This window comes from Carex rostrata, chromosome 1, assembly GCF_964058835.1.
Source record: "Carex rostrata chromosome 1, lpCarRost1.2, whole genome shotgun sequence".
Taxonomy (NCBI): Eukaryota; Viridiplantae; Streptophyta; class Magnoliopsida; order Poales; family Cyperaceae; genus Carex; species Carex rostrata.
The window spans coordinates 17,750,122-17,767,742 of NC_135918.1; the positions used below are offsets into that span (position 1 = coordinate 17,750,122).

General features: G+C 34.0%; 2 protein-coding genes across 2 annotated transcripts; one reads left to right on the top strand and one right to left on the bottom strand.

Moving 5' to 3' along the window:
* The first annotated feature begins 1,655 nt into the window (after window positions 1-1,655).
* On the top strand, window positions 1,656-5,447 carry LOC144569201 (putative disease resistance protein RGA1). Its single transcript, XM_078319460.1, has 3 exons — window positions 1,656-1,724; window positions 2,219-5,344; window positions 5,436-5,447. Exons 1-3 carry the CDS (start codon window positions 1,656-1,658, stop codon window positions 5,445-5,447), a joined length of 3,207 nt encoding a protein of 1,068 aa, XP_078175586.1.
* Window positions 5,448-8,109: 2,662 nt separating this feature from the next.
* On the bottom strand, window positions 8,110-11,202 carry LOC144561959 (uncharacterized). The gene is made up of 2 exons (XM_078311069.1): window positions 8,586-11,202; window positions 8,110-8,480 (listed from the first exon to the last, which is right to left on the bottom strand). The coding sequence occupies exons 1-2, from the start codon at window positions 11,200-11,202 to the stop codon at window positions 8,200-8,202; spliced, it is 2,898 nt and encodes a 965-aa protein (XP_078167195.1). The 3' UTR covers window positions 8,110-8,199.
* Window positions 11,203-17,621: the final 6,419 nt, after the last annotated feature.

Below are 17,621 nucleotides of genomic sequence, written 5' to 3' on the forward strand. Positions count from 1 at the left end.
AAATTCACTCTCATGACAAATAAGGAATAAATGAAATAAGGAAATATAATTATATTGCTAAATTGGAGAGGGAGAAATAAGGAAACAAATTATATTGCTAAATTTCAGATTTATTTAATTTTAATTGTAATACATAGTGTGACGGTATGTGTGGTGAGTATGTTTTTAGTTAAATTTAGACTTCTACACATGTTTTAGATGTATTTAATCAAAAGGAGACGTATTACGTAATTGGAGGGCTGAGATTAAATCTGTAATTTAAACTTTCAATCGTAGCCATTGGCAGATCGGACACCCAACATGCTTAATAATAGAATGGAGATACTTTAGATAATAAAATCAGTGTTGATGTTTTTATGGTCCCCCCATGGTAGTCATGTAATTTAATGCGGAGATAAATGCAGGGATCGGAATGCGGGGATAATTATCAAGATCCTTTAAATATATAAACTAAAAGATATTGCTTAATGACGTGCTTCCTTTTAAAATCTCTTACAATGAACCATTCACCTAATTTTAATTTATACATCATTTTCAATAGCATCCAGAAAACGAGAGCGTTGCCCCCAATAAGATGATAAATAAATAATGGAGGCAGCTACAGAAGCAAGTGAAGGTATAGTACTATTATTAAAACAAATTTTATTTCTAACCAATCAAATTGATCATAAAATGGCAGCTCTAATTAACTCTAAAAGCAAATATTCTCTAGTATGTATATCTTTATTAATGGACCACAAATCTAAAATAGAATTGCAATATTTAAACTGAAACCATTGTGAGCTGTTATCCAAAGCCATATGGAAGAAATAAAATGGCAAGTGACAAGAAAACCGGTTATTAAATATCTAATTCAGCTGATTACAACAAATCAAATACATTAAGAAAGAAAGGTATAATTGATACATTTTCAAATTTTCAGATTTTGCTAGATATTCTCTGATCATTTATTTTCAACAGGAAACAAAAATATAATTAGTAATAGTTTATCTAGATATACATGCATTTATATTATATATATTACATAATATATGCATGGGTATATATACTTAATATGAGGAGGGATCCACTTACATCTATTTTTATGATACCATATTATATCCTACATTTTCAAAGTTCAAACAGTCGATCTAACTCATTCAACATAATGGATATATTAAAATGTGCTTGTAGATCAATTTTTTTTTTTTTGATATTTTTACTATTTATTAAGATGGGTACAAAAATTCAATGGTCTAAAATAAGGATTTTGTAAAATTCTTAATAAATAGTAAAAAAATTCAAAAAAATATAAAATTTGAGCTGCAAGCACATTTTAATATATCCATCATGTTGAATGGTTTGGATCGATTGTTTGGACTTTGAAAATTTTAAAAATGTAAAGTGTAATCAGGTGTCACTATTTTTGGTGTAAGTGGATCCATCCTCATTTTAATATTTATATAGAAAATACATTTCACTAGGCGTACACCAAGTTACCAACAAAACATATGTTGCATCACCACAAGAATCTTTTTTATGGTATTCTCATGATACTCCAATCGATAATAACAATATTTCTGGATATAATAATTTTTGTCAGTTTATGCTCGACAATATGTCATTTTTCTCCCAATTGGCATTTGCATCAGAATTCTGGGACTCTTTCTACGCAAATGGGCAGGACACAGCCACTGCGCAATATATCCTCACAGTTTGACACTTTGACCTCTGGCTTCAACACCGTAAGACCATAGACGTGGCACAGAGGAGAGGATAAGACACGACATGGGCCGCAAAGCTATGGGCACAATGACGAGAGCGCAACTGGAGGAGAATATTCAATAACAAGTCAAAGACAGTGCACATTCACTTATATACAGAAGCGTAAGACGAGTTCATGAAACGTTAGGTCAGGTAGCTAACATGTAAATATTATGGTAGCTAGCTAGAAAGTGTGCTGTTAGCTACTAGGATTTGTGATGTAATATATCTTAAGTAACAGCTGTAAATACTTTTTTTTAATATATGAAAACAGTAGGGATGGCAATTGTCTCCTTAACCTAAAAACAATATTCGAGTATGAACTGCTTAAACAAAAGGTAAAGGATGATAGAAAAATACTAAAACAAAAGCAGAAGAGTAAGACAGGAATTCAAATTAGTTTACCATCACAAATTGTACCCCAGAAGTTAAAAGATAGCTTCTCTATTTTCTCCCAGAAAAAATAAAGCTAAAGGTTTGTATAGACAAACTCATAAAAATTGCAAATGAGGCCAATGAATTTCGTGATTTGTTAGAGGCCCAAGAAAATGGTAGTGGCAGTGACGCCAACAGGGAAACAATCTCAAATCCTCCCGCTAGAGTTTTTGGTCGTGAGGTAGATAAAGAAAACATAGTCAGCTTACTCATGGAAGAACCTTTAAATTCTGAGCCTGGACCAAGCACTAGGCCAGCTATCCCTATAATTGCCATTACAGGTCGTTCTGGTGTTGGGAAAACTACACTTGCCCAGTATGTTTATAAACATATGTATGGACAAGAGTATTTTGATCTTCTTATCTGGGTGCATGCCCCTCGAAAATTTAAGGCCATCGACGTGATTAAGAACATGATAGACATTATGAATGCAAAAGAATGTGCTAGTAATGATAATCATTCTACATATCTTGAAGCTCTTCTAACACAAACAAGACACAGGTTAGGGTCTCAGAAACTTCTACTTGTGTTAGATGATTTTTGGAGTGATACTGAGGATTTTGTTGAACAATGGGAGAATTTAATTTGTTGCTGTAGTAGTTCCTTAATAGGGAGCAGAATTCTACTTACAACTCAATCTAAAAATGCTGCAGAACAGGCCTGCATTGCCGGTGTTACGGCAGTAGAGACCTATTATTTGAAGGAGATAGAGGAGGCTCAATTTTCGTACCTCTTTATGCATTATGCTTGGCCTAGCAATTGTCAATTGCCAAAAGAGGAATTTGAGAAAATAGGTCGAAAAATTGCTGTTAAGCTAAAAGGAGATCCTGGCACAGCAAAGCTGGTGGGTCATCAAATAGGTGGAAAACTTGACCTAAGGCATTGGGAGGAAGTAGCTGAAAATGATTGGTCGGGAGACAATATGAAAGCGAGGATCTGGAGCTATCAGCAGCTTCCCTTGAATCTCCAATGTTGTTTTGCAATATGTAGCTTACTTCCGAAAGGCATTCGGTTCCCAAGACAACTTTTAATTACTTTATGGATGGCACAAGGTTTTATCAGGCCAACAGATCCACCAGAAAGGTTGGAGGATATTGGTGAAAATTACTTTTGCGAGCTCATATCGAGGTATTTTTTGGAACAAGTCATAATTAAAGAGGAAATATATTATGAACTTCATGACCTGCTTCATGATCTTGCAGAGCGGGTTCAAGGAGATGATATTATCAGAATAGACAATAGTAATTGCGAAGAAGTTCCCTCCCACATAAGCCACATGTTATCTAGATCAAGTGAAAACATCCGCCACATCAGTTTGCCATCAAGTATGATAAACAGATTTAAAAAAAAATTATGCCTCATGAAAAATATACGCACCTTTTGTGTGCAACCTAATAGTGTTGTCCCAAAGAAAGTATTGCAAGACATATTGAAAAACTTTGAAAAATTGCGGGTTTTATTTCTTCCAGAGTGTGGGGATGATTTGCCCGAGTTTATTGGGAATTTAAAGCATCTGCGCTACCTGAATATTTATGGCTCTCAGCCTATTAAGAAGCTTCCAGATTCCATATGCAAACTTTACCACCTCCAAACGCTTGTCCTCCCATATTGTGAATCCCTACCCAAAGATTTTTCTGAACTCATTAGTTTGAGGTGCTTTGAAACAGTTAGGGATACAATGTTCCATATGTCTGATGTTGGAAGGCTGACATCCCTCCAATGCCTTGATCAATTTGTTGTAAGGAATGAATGTGGGAATGAATTACACCAACTAGAAAATTTGAATATGCTTCGAGGGTCATTGTTCATTACAGGTCTTGAGAATGTAGGGAGTATAGCAGATGCTGCAAAGGCCAATATGCGAAATAAAAAACATCTGAAGGAACTACAATTTGAGTGGAACTCTTATGAAAGGGACACCAAAGATGTTACAAGTCTCTCTACTCAACATGTTCAATTACTAGAAGCATTGCAACCTCATCCTAATATAAATGTTCTCACACTTATAGGATTTGGAGGAGACCGATTTCCAAATTGGCTCCTAAGTCAGAATTCAACAAAGCATCTCACAACACTACAATTATGTTATTGTGGCATAGAAGAAATCTCATCCATTGACAAATCACTTCCGAGTTGTACAAGTCTTATAGTAAAGGGGCTCAAAAACCTTAAACAAATGCCTTCCCTTCCTCCAAAACTTACTTATCTAGTTGTAGATGATATCCTACATATTAATTATATATCTGAGGGTGATTTGTTGATGAAGGAAGAAAGAAAGCACTACAAACTTGAGGTCGTGAAGCAAATAGAACAGTGCCTGAAATTACAGTACGTACTTGCACCCCATAATTTTGGTTTAACTGTGAGGGAATTTGTAAAGTTTGTGAGAGAAAGATTGGAAGCTTCACCCGAAATCTGCATCACGAGTTCACAACTTCAATTTTTTATCTCAGAGATAGTGAAATATGACCTGTACAATGATGATTATTCCCTGGATCAGCTTTTGGATGCGTGGGTTATGTTCATGCATTACCACATAGAAACAATGTTCATTAAAAATGAAGGGTCCAAGTTGGTTTTACCATCTTCACTCACTTACCTTAAGATATCATTATGTAGCATTACTAGCGATGCATTATCCACCTGCATACAGAGCCTTGTTTCCCTTTCTAAACTGGAACTATGTCATATTCAGACAATAACATCTCTTCCTCCCAAGGAAGTCCTATGTTCATTGAAAAGCCTCCAGTCTATTTCAATTCAAGAATGCTATTTGCTCAGTTCCTTGGGAGGTATTGGAGCCTTGACCTCCCTAATAGAGCTAGCATTAAATAACTGCATCAATTTAAGCACATCCAATGAATCATTGCCTTTATCCTTGGAGAGGCTACGATTTGTGGATTGCTCAAATATTGATGATATTCTTGTCAAATCAAATTTACCTGTACTACGTATTCTTTGTGTCTGGAATACAACATTCAAGAACCAGAGGGGAGTTTTACATGTCGGTCACTTGTCTTGTCTCGAAATCTTGTCTATAATTGCATGTGATTGTCGTTTGGAGGGATTGAATTCATTAACTTCCCTCTATACTTTTGTGGTGTTGCGTTGCCCTGAGATCAACTTCTCAACTCTGATGGACAAAGAAAAATGTGCACTTCGAGCTGTTGAAATTGACAACCCGTTACTATTGAAATTGATACTATCAAATGAAATTATTTCCTCATTAGATACTTTGTCAATTTGTTTTTTCCAAGGAGATTCCTTAGATGATGAGGTTTTTCAGTCTCTTACCTCTCTCAAGACTTTGATCCTTTATAAATGCAATAATATCCATCTGCCGAAGAACTTGAAGTATCATGCATCTCTCTTGTGTATGAATCTAATTAAATGTCCAAATCTATCTGAATTGGGAGAAATACCCCAGAATCTTCGTGCGTTGGAAATTAAAGACTGTCCATCGCTAAGAGAGAAGTTCAACAAAGCTGGTCCTTATCGAGTACTGTTTAACGAAGGAAGAACCATTGTGATATTTCTAACAGAAGGTAAGTTAATTTTGATACCCCCACAGTAAAGCATTTCTATTTTAAATTTATTTGTTTTCTTTATTAATCGATACATCATTTTGATCAGTCATTAAACCGTTTATGATAAACAGATCTAACCAAAGGTACCTTGAGACCTCTATCCTTATGGTTCACCAAAGCTTTTAAATTCTTGTTGCTTAATTTCGTGAGTGGAAAATGGGCAGGAGTTTTAAAGGGCTCCTGGTATAATTAGTAAGACCTCATTGGTACGGCCCTCGTACTTGATATCAAGGAACATAATTGCCTAGATTTTCCCTAAATCCGTAGCTAGCATTGGAGACAAGGTATTCTTCTGCAGTCTGTGTTTATGGACTACTGGTATGGTAATTGGTTTTGCCACTCACAAACAGTGCAGTGTACCTGACCTCTTCTTATGTTTTCTTGCTTTGATTTCTGGCTTGTTGGTATACCGTACTTGGTCTTTTGACTTTAATTCTTCTTGTATCTGTTCCGCACTTGCAACTTTTATTTAGTGAACCAATTATTTAATTCACCTTTGTGGCCATGGATTTCAGTCACAGATCCTGAGACATTTTCTCTCCTGAAAAAAAAAAAAGTATAACAGTTGTCTTTGCAAATAGAAATTATTAAATTTACAGAATATCTGCTATTCTAACTATCAATATTTCAGAGAAAGAATTTCAAAACTTTTTGATTCATTTTTTAACTGCTTGCATTTACATATTTCACAGACACGCCCATGTAATGCCTAAAAACATGCGAAAGAATTTCTTTTGTTAGTAACTAATGTGGGCATTGCAATATTTATTTATAATCCATCTGATAGGCATAATTTTGCTCTGCTCTGCGAATGCTATGAGATGCTAATCTTTTCTTCTCAACTCTCTTTCTCTTGCAGAAGAAAGGAACCGTTTCTAGGCTGCACTTGTTTGCTCACTCTCTTGAATTTCTTCTCTGCTGTCTCTCCAATATCTCCAATTCCGCAACCCTCCACAACAACTCATCCGCAAAACTATAAAAAAAAATGGAAAACCAAAATAACAACAAAAAAACTAAAAAAAGGAAAAAAAAAATAGAATCTCCTCCATTGATTATTTATTACAAGAAATTTGTTGTATCCATCTTCTTAAGTCTTCACTCTCCAGTACAATAATTATTGGGAGATTCTATAATATTTTGCAACTGTCGAACTTATTTGACTCTTTAAATGTTCCCGGCAAACTATAAAAAAAAATGGGAAAAAATGGAAAAGGGAAAAAAAGAAAAAAAAGGGGGAAAAATGAAAAAAAGATTGTGCACTAATTTAAATTTAGGTGATGCAATATTATTGAAAAAAAAAAAAGATTGTACTTTTGTGTGTGTTTTACGTTCCAAGAGTTGTTTGTCTTTTTTTATGTGTTTTTAGTTCATCAACTGGTACTATGATAAGACTGCTTGTTGATTTTTATATAAGACAAATTTGGTTTGATATACTGTGATTGTTTCAATTGCAAAAGATTTTGCTGAAAGTTTTTTCTCTTTATTCAAATAAGAAAGACATGATGTGTATATATATACAACAAATATTTTTCAGGAATATATAAGAGAGCTTTCTGACCTTATCACTAAAGCTTATGATACTGATAACTCGTCCACTGACAAAGATAATATTAATATATATCGAGATTACAAAATCATAGTTCTGAATTCTGATGTTGAACATGCTATATTCCATCTATTCATTTCATTAATTAACTATTAATTATAACCCAAAATATTCAGGACACATTTAACACAAAATATTGTTAGGCCCCTTTTTTACTTGGCCCAAGAAAACCAGCACATGTTATCATGCATGAGCAGCTACTATGGTCTCCGGTCCAGCAAAGTAAAAAAAACAAAATTAAAACTACTAATGACTCCAAAATTCAATACAATTCTCAAGTATTTATATATATATTCAAAATTCTAAAATAAACACCTTTTTTTTTTAAATTATAGGTTGATTGGTGGCTATTTCGTTTTTTAATTATACCAGGGAATATCCACCGATTTCAATAGAAATAAAAAAAATGTTTGGTGACTCTGGTACACTATTACAAAAAATAGATGAAACAATGAGGGTTCTGGTACACTATTAGCACACAAAAGCAATATATTGCAGCTTTTGCCAATTTTTGAAATACAAGGTGGCCAGTTATTAAGGAGATGACACTAAATGTATTACAAGACAAGCTATTTCTAGAAGAGATATTGTGAATAATAATGTTAATTTCACAAAACATAGATATTCCAATAATATTACGACACAATGAATATTTACCACCACGCTTACATAGAATACGTGAGTATTAATAAAGTATAAAACTTTCAAATACAAAAATATGAATAAAAAGCATCGTGCTCTAAAACTGAATTCTAACTGCCAATAGCACGCTAATCTTTAAACATAGAAGCTACTATAAGAAATTACGAAGCAGTTGGCTATTCATTTCTAGATACTGTTCACCACTTCTTGCATTGTTGGACGAAGTGACGGGTTATTATTCAGACACTCATATGCAACTTGAATAATTTTGAGAATTTCATTGATGTCTTGTTTTGTTGGTGGTTCAATGAGTTGGTCAATGATATCTTGGAGTATGATTTCTTCTTTATCGGAAGCGGATAGGTTGATCATATCACCAGGGTGCTTTCCCATAAGCAATTCCAACATTATTACCCCGAAGCTATATACGTCACATTTTTCAGTCATTCTCATGGTATAGGCAAGTTCTGCATAAAGAAAAAAAAAATTCAAATTGCAATTATTTCCACTTTAATTTGTATAAAAGTGATGGAAATTAAAATACAATAATAGCGTGTTTATATATACAGAACCTGGTGCTATGTAACCGCAAGTTCCAGCAAGCATACTCCAATTAGAAGACTCCGGCTTGAGAAATTTAGCAGTACCAAAATCTGATATACTTGCTGTAAACTCAGAATCAAGCAAGATGTTTCTGGAAGTTACATCCCGATGTACTATTGGTGGATAACAATCATGATGCAAATGTGAGAGAGCACATGCAACATCTCTCAATATAACCTTTCTCTTTGCCCAATCCAGCTCTATTGCTTCCTCATTATTGAGAATATTATGTAAATCCCTCTTCTCATAATACTTGTATACAAGAAATTTATTTTGAGGTGAGGAACAATAACCAAATAATTTAGCAATGTTGCGGTGTCGAATGTGGGTAATAGTTTGAATTTCTCTATGGAATGCTTCAACATCTAGTGAGGTTTCTCCGCTTGCTAACATGATTTTCTTTACAGCAACTGTGAGGTTGTTTGACCCTAAAACTGCTTTGTAAACTCTTGCATGACCTCCACTACCAATGCAGTATTTCTCATCGAAATTCTCTGTGGCCTTTATAATCTCCTCATATGCATCTCTCCCATCAAAATTCCACACGGAAAAAATGTTTCCTTTACTAGAATCTCTATTGTGCTCCAATTTTGCTTTTCTTTTTTTAGTGTATAGGAGATAAATAAGCCAGAGTATAAAAAATGTTACTAATGCACCTCTGCAAGTTAGAGTTGCAATCAACTTAACCATTCGTAGTGTAGTTGTGCCATTCTTATGTTTAGCAAATCCATCACATGAGGGCAAACCTTGAACAGTGCCACAAAGATTTGTGTTGTGTATAAGCCATTGTTTTGGGGCTTTTTGAAAAACCTTTATATCAGGCACCGGATCCTCTAAATGATTGTATGAAAAATCCATGGTTGACAAGCTTAACATGTGGCCCAATGAAGACGGAATCGGACCAGTTAGATTGTTGTGAGATAGATTAAGATTTTCTAACATTATTAAGTGCGCTAGTGTTATTGGTATTTGCCCGATTAAAGAATTTCTGCTTAAATCCAGGAAGTACAGTAAATGTACTAAGTTTCCAAAATGAGATGGAATTCTTCCACTTAACCTATTGTTACTGAGGTCTAGTGATAGAATATTAACACAGTCGCCTAGTTCTTCTGGCACACTTGTCAGGCTATTTGACGATATATCAAGATTCATTAAAGCAGATAACATTCCCAACTCTTTTGGTACATTTCCTATTAAATTGTTGTGACTTAAATCTAGTTTAATCAATCTGTTTAATTTGCCAAGTTCTGCCGGCATTACCCCCGATAGGGAATTTGATGAGAGATTAAGAACATTCATCTCACTTAGGTTTCCAAGAGCGGAAGGAATTTCTCCAGTCAAAAAGTTTTTTGATAGTTCTAACTCTGTCAAATGTCTAAGTTTACCAATTTCTGGTGGAATTGGTCCGGAGAGATTATTATCCGAAAGACTTAGATGGACAAGATTGGTTAAGTTTCCTAAATTAGTAGGTATATCTCCAGTTAGAAAGTTTCCTCCAAGCTGTAAATCAGTCAAAAGTTCAAGTTGTCCAATTTCAGGGGGGATCGGTCCAAAAAGACCATTTTCCCAAAGATACAGGTTGTGCATTTTGGTTAAGTTTTTTAAATAAGTAGGTATCTTTCCGCTCAATGTGTTTTGTGACAGGCTTAAGCCATTCATATTACATAGTTTTCCAATTTCAGTAGGGATCTGTCCAGAGAGATTATTATGCCAAAGAAACAGATAGAGTAGATTGGTCAAGTTTTCCAAATTAGTAGGTATTTCTCCACTCAAAAAGTTTTCTGATAGTTCTAAATCTGTCAAAAGTTTAAGTTTACCAATTTCAGGAGAGATCTGTCCGGAGAGTTTATTATCACAAAGATTTAGAAAGACAAGATTGGTTAAGTTTTCTAAATTAATAGGTATTTCTCCACTCAAAAAGTTTTCTGATAGATCTAAATCTGTCAAAAGTTTAAGTTGACCAATTTCAGGAGGGATCTGTCCGGAGAGTTTATTATCATAAAGATTTAGAAAGACAAGATTGGTTAAGTTTCCCAAATTAGTAGGTATTTCCCCACTCAAAAAGTTTTCAGATAGTGCTAAATATGTCAAAAGTTTAAGTTGACCAATTTCAGGAGGGATCTGTCCGGAGAGATTATTACCCCAAAGAGACAAAACTTTTATTTTTGTCAAGTTTCCAATGCTAGACGGGATCAAACTGCTAAAAACATTATCACTGAGAGAAAGATATGTGAGTTTTGAGAAGAGACAAATTGATGGAGGAATTACGCCACTCAGTTTATTATGACTGAGATTAAAACTTCTAATGGATGGAAGAGCAGAGAAATTGAGAGCATCTAATTTTCCACCTAGACCCTTTTGGGAAAGAAAAATTTTAGTGATGACTTGCCTTCTTTTGTTAGCATCACGGCATGTGATTCCAGTCCAATTGCAGGGGTGGACATGCAGATTCCAATTTGAGAGCGACTGTTGGGACGTCTGGAGAGTGGATTTCCAATGGAGGAGAGCTTGTGCTTGAGATGTGAGATCAGAAGATTGAACTAGAGGAAGTAGAAAGAGTGTAAAGAACAAAAGAATGCTCTTCATTGCTGAAATGCTAAAAGCTAAACTTAAGCTTGTAGTTTGTTATCAAGGCATGCATCAGAGCTGGCCCTCTTATAAACTCAGTGGTGAGATAGACAAGACCAGTTTACAGGATTAATCAACGCACGTGCTTGACGGCAATTAGACTACAATATTCAATGATCAAATGAATATAGGACTAGCTAGAGTAGAACTTGTGTGTTACGGTTACCTTGTCGTATTTGAATTAACCACTAGTGGAGAACTTGGAATTAGTGTCGGCTGTTTATGAGTATTAGTGTCGGACATTAGGCGACACTAATCGGGCTGATACTAATACTTTGTAAATAGCCGACACTAAAAGTAAGGCATTAGTGTCGGCTATTTATTAAATGGCCGACACTAATACTAACTTTTAGTGTCGGCTATTTATTAAATGGCCGACACTAATACTTATTAGTGTCGGCTTTTTAATAAATAGCCGACACTAATGTTTTTTTTTTTTTTTAAAAATAAATTTCAAAAATTCACTATAAATCATAGAAAATTCTAAAAATGAAAATTTTTGTTCTGGAATGCTCATATATTTTTGTTGAACTATATATCAAACAAAGATATCAAATAATTCATCATAATTTACAAATAACACTCACTAAATAAAATATCATCCAAATTGCTCATTTATTGTTATCATACAAACCCTAAAACATAAAATACATAAAAGATACATAAACGACCCTAAATAAAATATCATACAAACCCTAAAATAGAAAATACATAAAAGATACATAAAAGATACATAAAAGACCCTAAAAACTCACAAATTATAAAGAAAGGTCCAAAAGTCCATGAAGAAAGACTCGGATCGCGAATCTGAGCCCGCAAATGGCGAAACGAATCATAGATTGGTTTTGCTTCCGGTTTTGGGCTGTGGAGTTCCTGTCAAAATTTCAGCCCGATCCGACGGACGGATCAAAAATTACGCCCCTTTTCGTGAAGCATGCGCAGGACCATATTGCATTACATCTTCTGGTATTCGCCTAGAAGCGGCTCGGTTTGAGAAGATCAGATCGGAGAGAAACGTGAAGCGAAGTGAAGGAGATGTTTTAAACCCTAGGCGTGCGTTTGAAAGAGGTGCGCGGGACTTAAAATGAAATTGGAATAGCTTTAGTGTCGGCTGTTTATAAATAGGCGACACTAATAACTGAGAATTAGTGTCGGCTGTTTATAAAAAGACGACACTAATGTATTAGTGTCGGCTGTTTATAAATGGCCGACACTAATTGTTAAGTATTAGTGTCGGTTGTTTATAAACAGCCGACACTAATACATTAGTGTCGCCTTTTTATAAACAGCCGACACTAATACATTAGTGTCGCATTTTTATAAACAACCGACACTAATACATTAGTGTCGCCTTTTTATAAACAGCCGACACTAATACTTAACAATTAGTATCGCCTACATATAAATAGCCGACACTAATATTATTTGTGTCGGGTTTTTGTAAACGACCGATACTAAAGTATTAGTGTCGGTTTTTTAAGGCGACACCAATTGTATGTTCTCCACTAGTGAACAATGCTCCCAGTTCATTTACCGGGAATTAGAAAATCAGAGACGTAATAGTGACTACAATATATTCAGTGATCAAATGAATATGGACTAGCTAAACTTGTGTGTGTTACCTTGTCGTATTTGAACTAACCATGCTCCAAGTTCATCAACGGGAAACTAGAATAGAAAATCTTAATTGGATGGCTAAGATTTAAAATGTACAACACGTGTTAGGTGAGACTTTAACTCAAGTTATCCACAACTGCAAAATAAGTTCGAACCACTAAACTACAATTACAAGTACATTTGATATATATTTTATGAGGAGATTGGATTATATAAAAACTCCAAAATAATAAATTAACTTAAATTTTATTATACATATATCTAATATTTTAAAATTATAGAGCTGGCTTAAATGAATTTTTGCCACCCCTACTACAAGTACACCTCATATTTGATGAGAGGGCCAAATTATATAAAAACTCATAAATAATAAATTCAATTAAATTTTATTATACATATCTAATATTTTAAAATTATTAAAATAGATAATGGTCGCCAGGTCGATGTCCATTATCCTTCAATTAAAAACACTTAACCTTTGACGGTCAATAGCATATTCGTTTATTAATTGTTTTCTTTAGGTTAAAAGCAGGGCTGCAAACGAACCGAACCAAATCGAATCTGCCCTAGTTCGAATTCAAATTCGAAATAATTTCGAATCAAACCCAGTTCGAAATTGAAATAGATTTCAAACCTAAAAGATCAGTTCGAATTTGGTTCGGTATAATTCAAACTAGTTCGATTTGATTCGAAATTAGTTCGAAATTAAGACAGCAATTCGATTAAATGATTGATTATACAGATGTTTTTTGAAACAAACAAAGTACAATCTAAAAGGAATTGAGATCTATTACAAATCTGTTACAAATCGAAACAAACAAATTACAATCTAAAACAAATAAACAAAGAACGATCGAAACAAACAAAGAACTATCGAAACAAACAAAGAGCGAAGGAGAGGCGACGGCTTCCTGAAAGAGCGAAAAGTTGATTTTTAGTCGGCTAGGTTTAGGCAAGACTGGGAGCGAGAGAGGAAGAGAGATGCGATGTTCATCACAAATTAATTGGATGCCTTTTTCCGCCAATGCAAATAATATGCAATAGTCACGGAATTTCTTTTATGTGGGGCCCACAACTCAATTTTTAAACTCCGGAATCGAAATCCACTATTAAATACAACTCATAAATAATGCGCAGCTCCCAAGAATCTGAACTCGCTTACACGGAAACGAGTCCAGGTTACAACCCATCTCCCAAGAATCTGAACTTGCATCACAGCGTTACAGAACTTGCTACATACAAAAACATAGAACAGCCTACAGAAAACCAAACTGCTGCCCACTAGCCTTCTTCTCAAATGTAACGCTTTCAAACAGTCAAAAACTTAATTCCAACTCATCTCCCTCTCGTTAGGAAACGAGTCCAGCTTACATTTCGAACCAAAAATATTCGCGAATCTATTTCGATTGAATCTGATCAAGTTCAATTTCGAATCGAACTGGTTTGAATTAATTTCGAATCGAACTGGTTTGAATTAATTTCAAACCGAATTACTTTCGAATCGAACTTTTTTCGAACTTTTTCGAATCAAACTCGAATCGAATTACGAACTACGAATTTTTTGTGCACCCCTAGTTAAAAGTATCTTTTTTTCCTGCCTACCAAAGATATCTAAAGAATAATATTTTTTTTTAAAAAAAGAAAGACACAATTAAAGATAATTAAAACCACTAAACCTTTAACGCTAACTAGGATCCTTAACGAATATTGGCCTCGCCACTTTTAGGCATTAGTGGAAAATCTAATAAGTGATATTTTCTACTTTCGGCTTTGATCTGTTCATATTTGAGCGGAGACTAATTAAGAATGCAATATGTATGTGAAAGTCCGTTTGCTCCTATAATATATTACACAATTTAAAGACTCTTGACTTCGAGAAATATTGTGTGACTATGAACATGTGAATGAGGAGAATTTTTTTCTCTTACATATTCATTAATTTACACTACAGCAAAATGGGGCATCAGCATCTGGGAAAATCAGTCGCTGAAAGTGTGTCGCCATTGACCTTTTAGAGTTCGATTTCTTTTGTCGCTGATAGTTAATTTTGCTAACATCAACAATGGATCTTTGCTGATGGTTAAACATTGGTCGCTGAAACCTGTTATTTTCTTCTTAAATTTAATTCATTTCAATGAATTAGCATCCATAACACTCCTCATATGTAAAAACCATATATAATGCTTCATATATACAAAACACATACAAAAACCACTAAAACAACACAGCTCATAAATCCTTCTCATTAATTACCAATAATAACAATATTTACAACACAAAAGGTACACATTGATATTTAAAAAAAAAATACACAACATATTGATAGTTACAAACATACAATACCAAAATCAACCAAAAACATATTTTTGGAGATTGGTATTTGTGTGTTTTGACTGATGGTTTGACTGGAATCAAACTGTTTCGGCTGAAATTTGAATGAAATAGGACAATTTTGTTCGAAATTTGACTAGAATCAAGCCATTTCAGCTGAAATTGGACGAAAAATTCACATACTGTGTAACTTGGCCTAAAATCGGATCGGTACAACCGGATTCCAATCCGGATCGACCAATTAATTTCATTCCAGAACAGCCGATTTTTCCTTTTATGGTTACAATACCAAAATCAAAAGCTAAAAACATAATTTAGATCACAAACTGGTGGATCAGTCTCTACATCGTACTTGAGCACGCGAAAACATTCAAGTTTAATTCTTCTCTAAGAACAATAATGCATAGCACTTAGCCCATGCAGAGAGCAGTGCCCAGCTGAATTAACATAAAGAAAGAATCAAAATTAACCCAATATAAGAGACCAGTAATAATTGTTCATAAGCTCAAAATTAGTACTCAATTGGTAATTTTAGCACGAGTAACTTCGGCACTTCAGTCATCCTTGAAATGGGCCATACTAAAAAAAAATACCTTTGATTCATAGAATAAAAGATGGCACATACTAAAATTCTACATAATTCACCATGAAAATTTCAACACGTACAAATATGCCCAAACCCTTCAAATAAAAGCTATAAAGCGGTCCAATGATGCATTTTTTCAAGAGTTGAGTTGAGTTGAATTTGAATCGAGTCTTGTTTATGTTTTCGCTTTTTTCTTTGGGTTTTTAATTGTGTTTGGGCCAAGTATTTTATTGGGCTTCATTTTAAGATAATACAAAAATTGTTTGAATTTGAATCAAATCTTGTATCCATTCAATACTTCTGGGTGTGGAAAATTATTATGATCTCAATATATTACAACCATTTTTGTTTTCAAATTTTAAAATAAAATTCTAGATGAGTTCTTGAATAAATTAAAAATATAATTGGTCATTCATCAAAAAGTTACATGTTAAAAAAATATTTGTACAAAGCTAAATGATTTCTCAATTGATCAAAATTTGATACACGCATTTTTTTTACAAATATGGTTTTTTTATTTTTATATGTTGAATAGCGGTTTGATTAAAGATAAAAGTTATATGTGCATTACAATTTCTCTTTCAAGTATAGTGATTGACTTTTCATTTGTCTGCTGGTCTTTCTTCCACACTAGTGGAAAATAAGGAATCAGGATCGGTTATATACGCATATAAGTATCGGAATATAACCGATCCTGATGAAGGCGATACTGATACTATCAGGATCGGTTTTTTATTTTTTAACCAACCGATCTTAATAGACACTTATCTGGATCGGTTATACCTGAGAACCGATCCTAATAGTTTTTTCCCCTGTTTTTTAATACCCATTAAAAAAAACAATTAGTATCGGTTTTAATTAATAAACCAAATCTGATCCAGATGCTACACTATCAAGATCGGTTGTTATGTACAACCGATTCTGATAGTTTAGTATCTGGATTGGTTTTGTTGTACAACCGATCTTGATAGATTTTTTGAAAAAAAATTTATTAAAAATAGTTTTCTAGATCGGTTTTTAAAATAGAACCGATCCTGATAGTTTCTATCAGGATCGCTTATTTCAAACAACCGATCCTGATGTTATATTGGATCTAAAAAAAATATTTTTTTTATTTGGCCAGCTTCCATATATATTTGCTGGCCAACATAAAATATTTTTTTTATTTACTATTAATTTATTGGAGCTCAAAACCAATTAAGAACACAAAATAAAATTCATGAAACACAAAAAGAAGTACAATAGTTGAAGAAATTTGGTGCAATAGCAAAATAAAATGCATGAAATTTTGTAGTGGGGTGGTCCTAATAAGAGCATTACATCTCAGCCTTGATGGTCGCAACAAGCTTCCTTCAACTCTTCAGCCACATGTATGGTACTCCCTCTTTTATTGTCTCCACCAATGCAAACTTCAAAATATAAACACATATTTATATCATTAATTGCTTGCTTGTACATCTTTGATATATGTATTATTTAAATTGAAAGACAAAGAAAACCTATCTAGCATACCTCAAAGTGTACCTCTTCACCGTCGATGGAATAATCTCAAAAAGCCTTGCTCAAATGAAAAAAATAAATAAATAAATTGAGAGGAGAGAGAAAGAGATCGCTAAGTTGAGAGGCACCAAAGACAGAGAGAGAGAGACGAAGGAGTGGAGAGGCGGATTTGATTTTTGCTAAGTTGAAAATGAGAGGCGCGAAATGAAAATAAGAACCCTAGAAGAGGGAGAGACTAAGATAGAGAGAGAGACGGAGGAGTTGAGAGGCGGGTTTGATTTTCGCTAAATTGAAAATGAGAGGCGCGGAATGAAAATAAGAACCCTAGACATGTTATATAGGG

What these genes read in the sequence shown, in the direction of transcription:
- LOC144561959 (XM_078311069.1), bottom strand. Translation starts at nt 11,202, where the DNA reads ATGAAGAGCATTCTTTTGTTCTTTACACTCTTTCTACTTCCTCTAGTT. An exon ending in TTGCGGTTACATAGCACCAG is followed by an intron (nt 8,481 to 8,585) that starts GTTCTGTATATA and finishes TTCTTTATGCAG; the next exon opens with AACTTGCCTATACCATGAGA.
- LOC144569201 (XM_078319460.1), top strand. Translation starts at nt 1,656, where the DNA reads ATGGGCAGGACACAGCCACTGCGCAATATATCCTCACAGTTTGACACT. An exon ending in TGACCTCTGGCTTCAACACC is followed by an intron (nt 1,725 to 2,218) that starts GTAAGACCATAG and finishes ATAAAGCTAAAG; the next exon opens with GTTTGTATAGACAAACTCAT.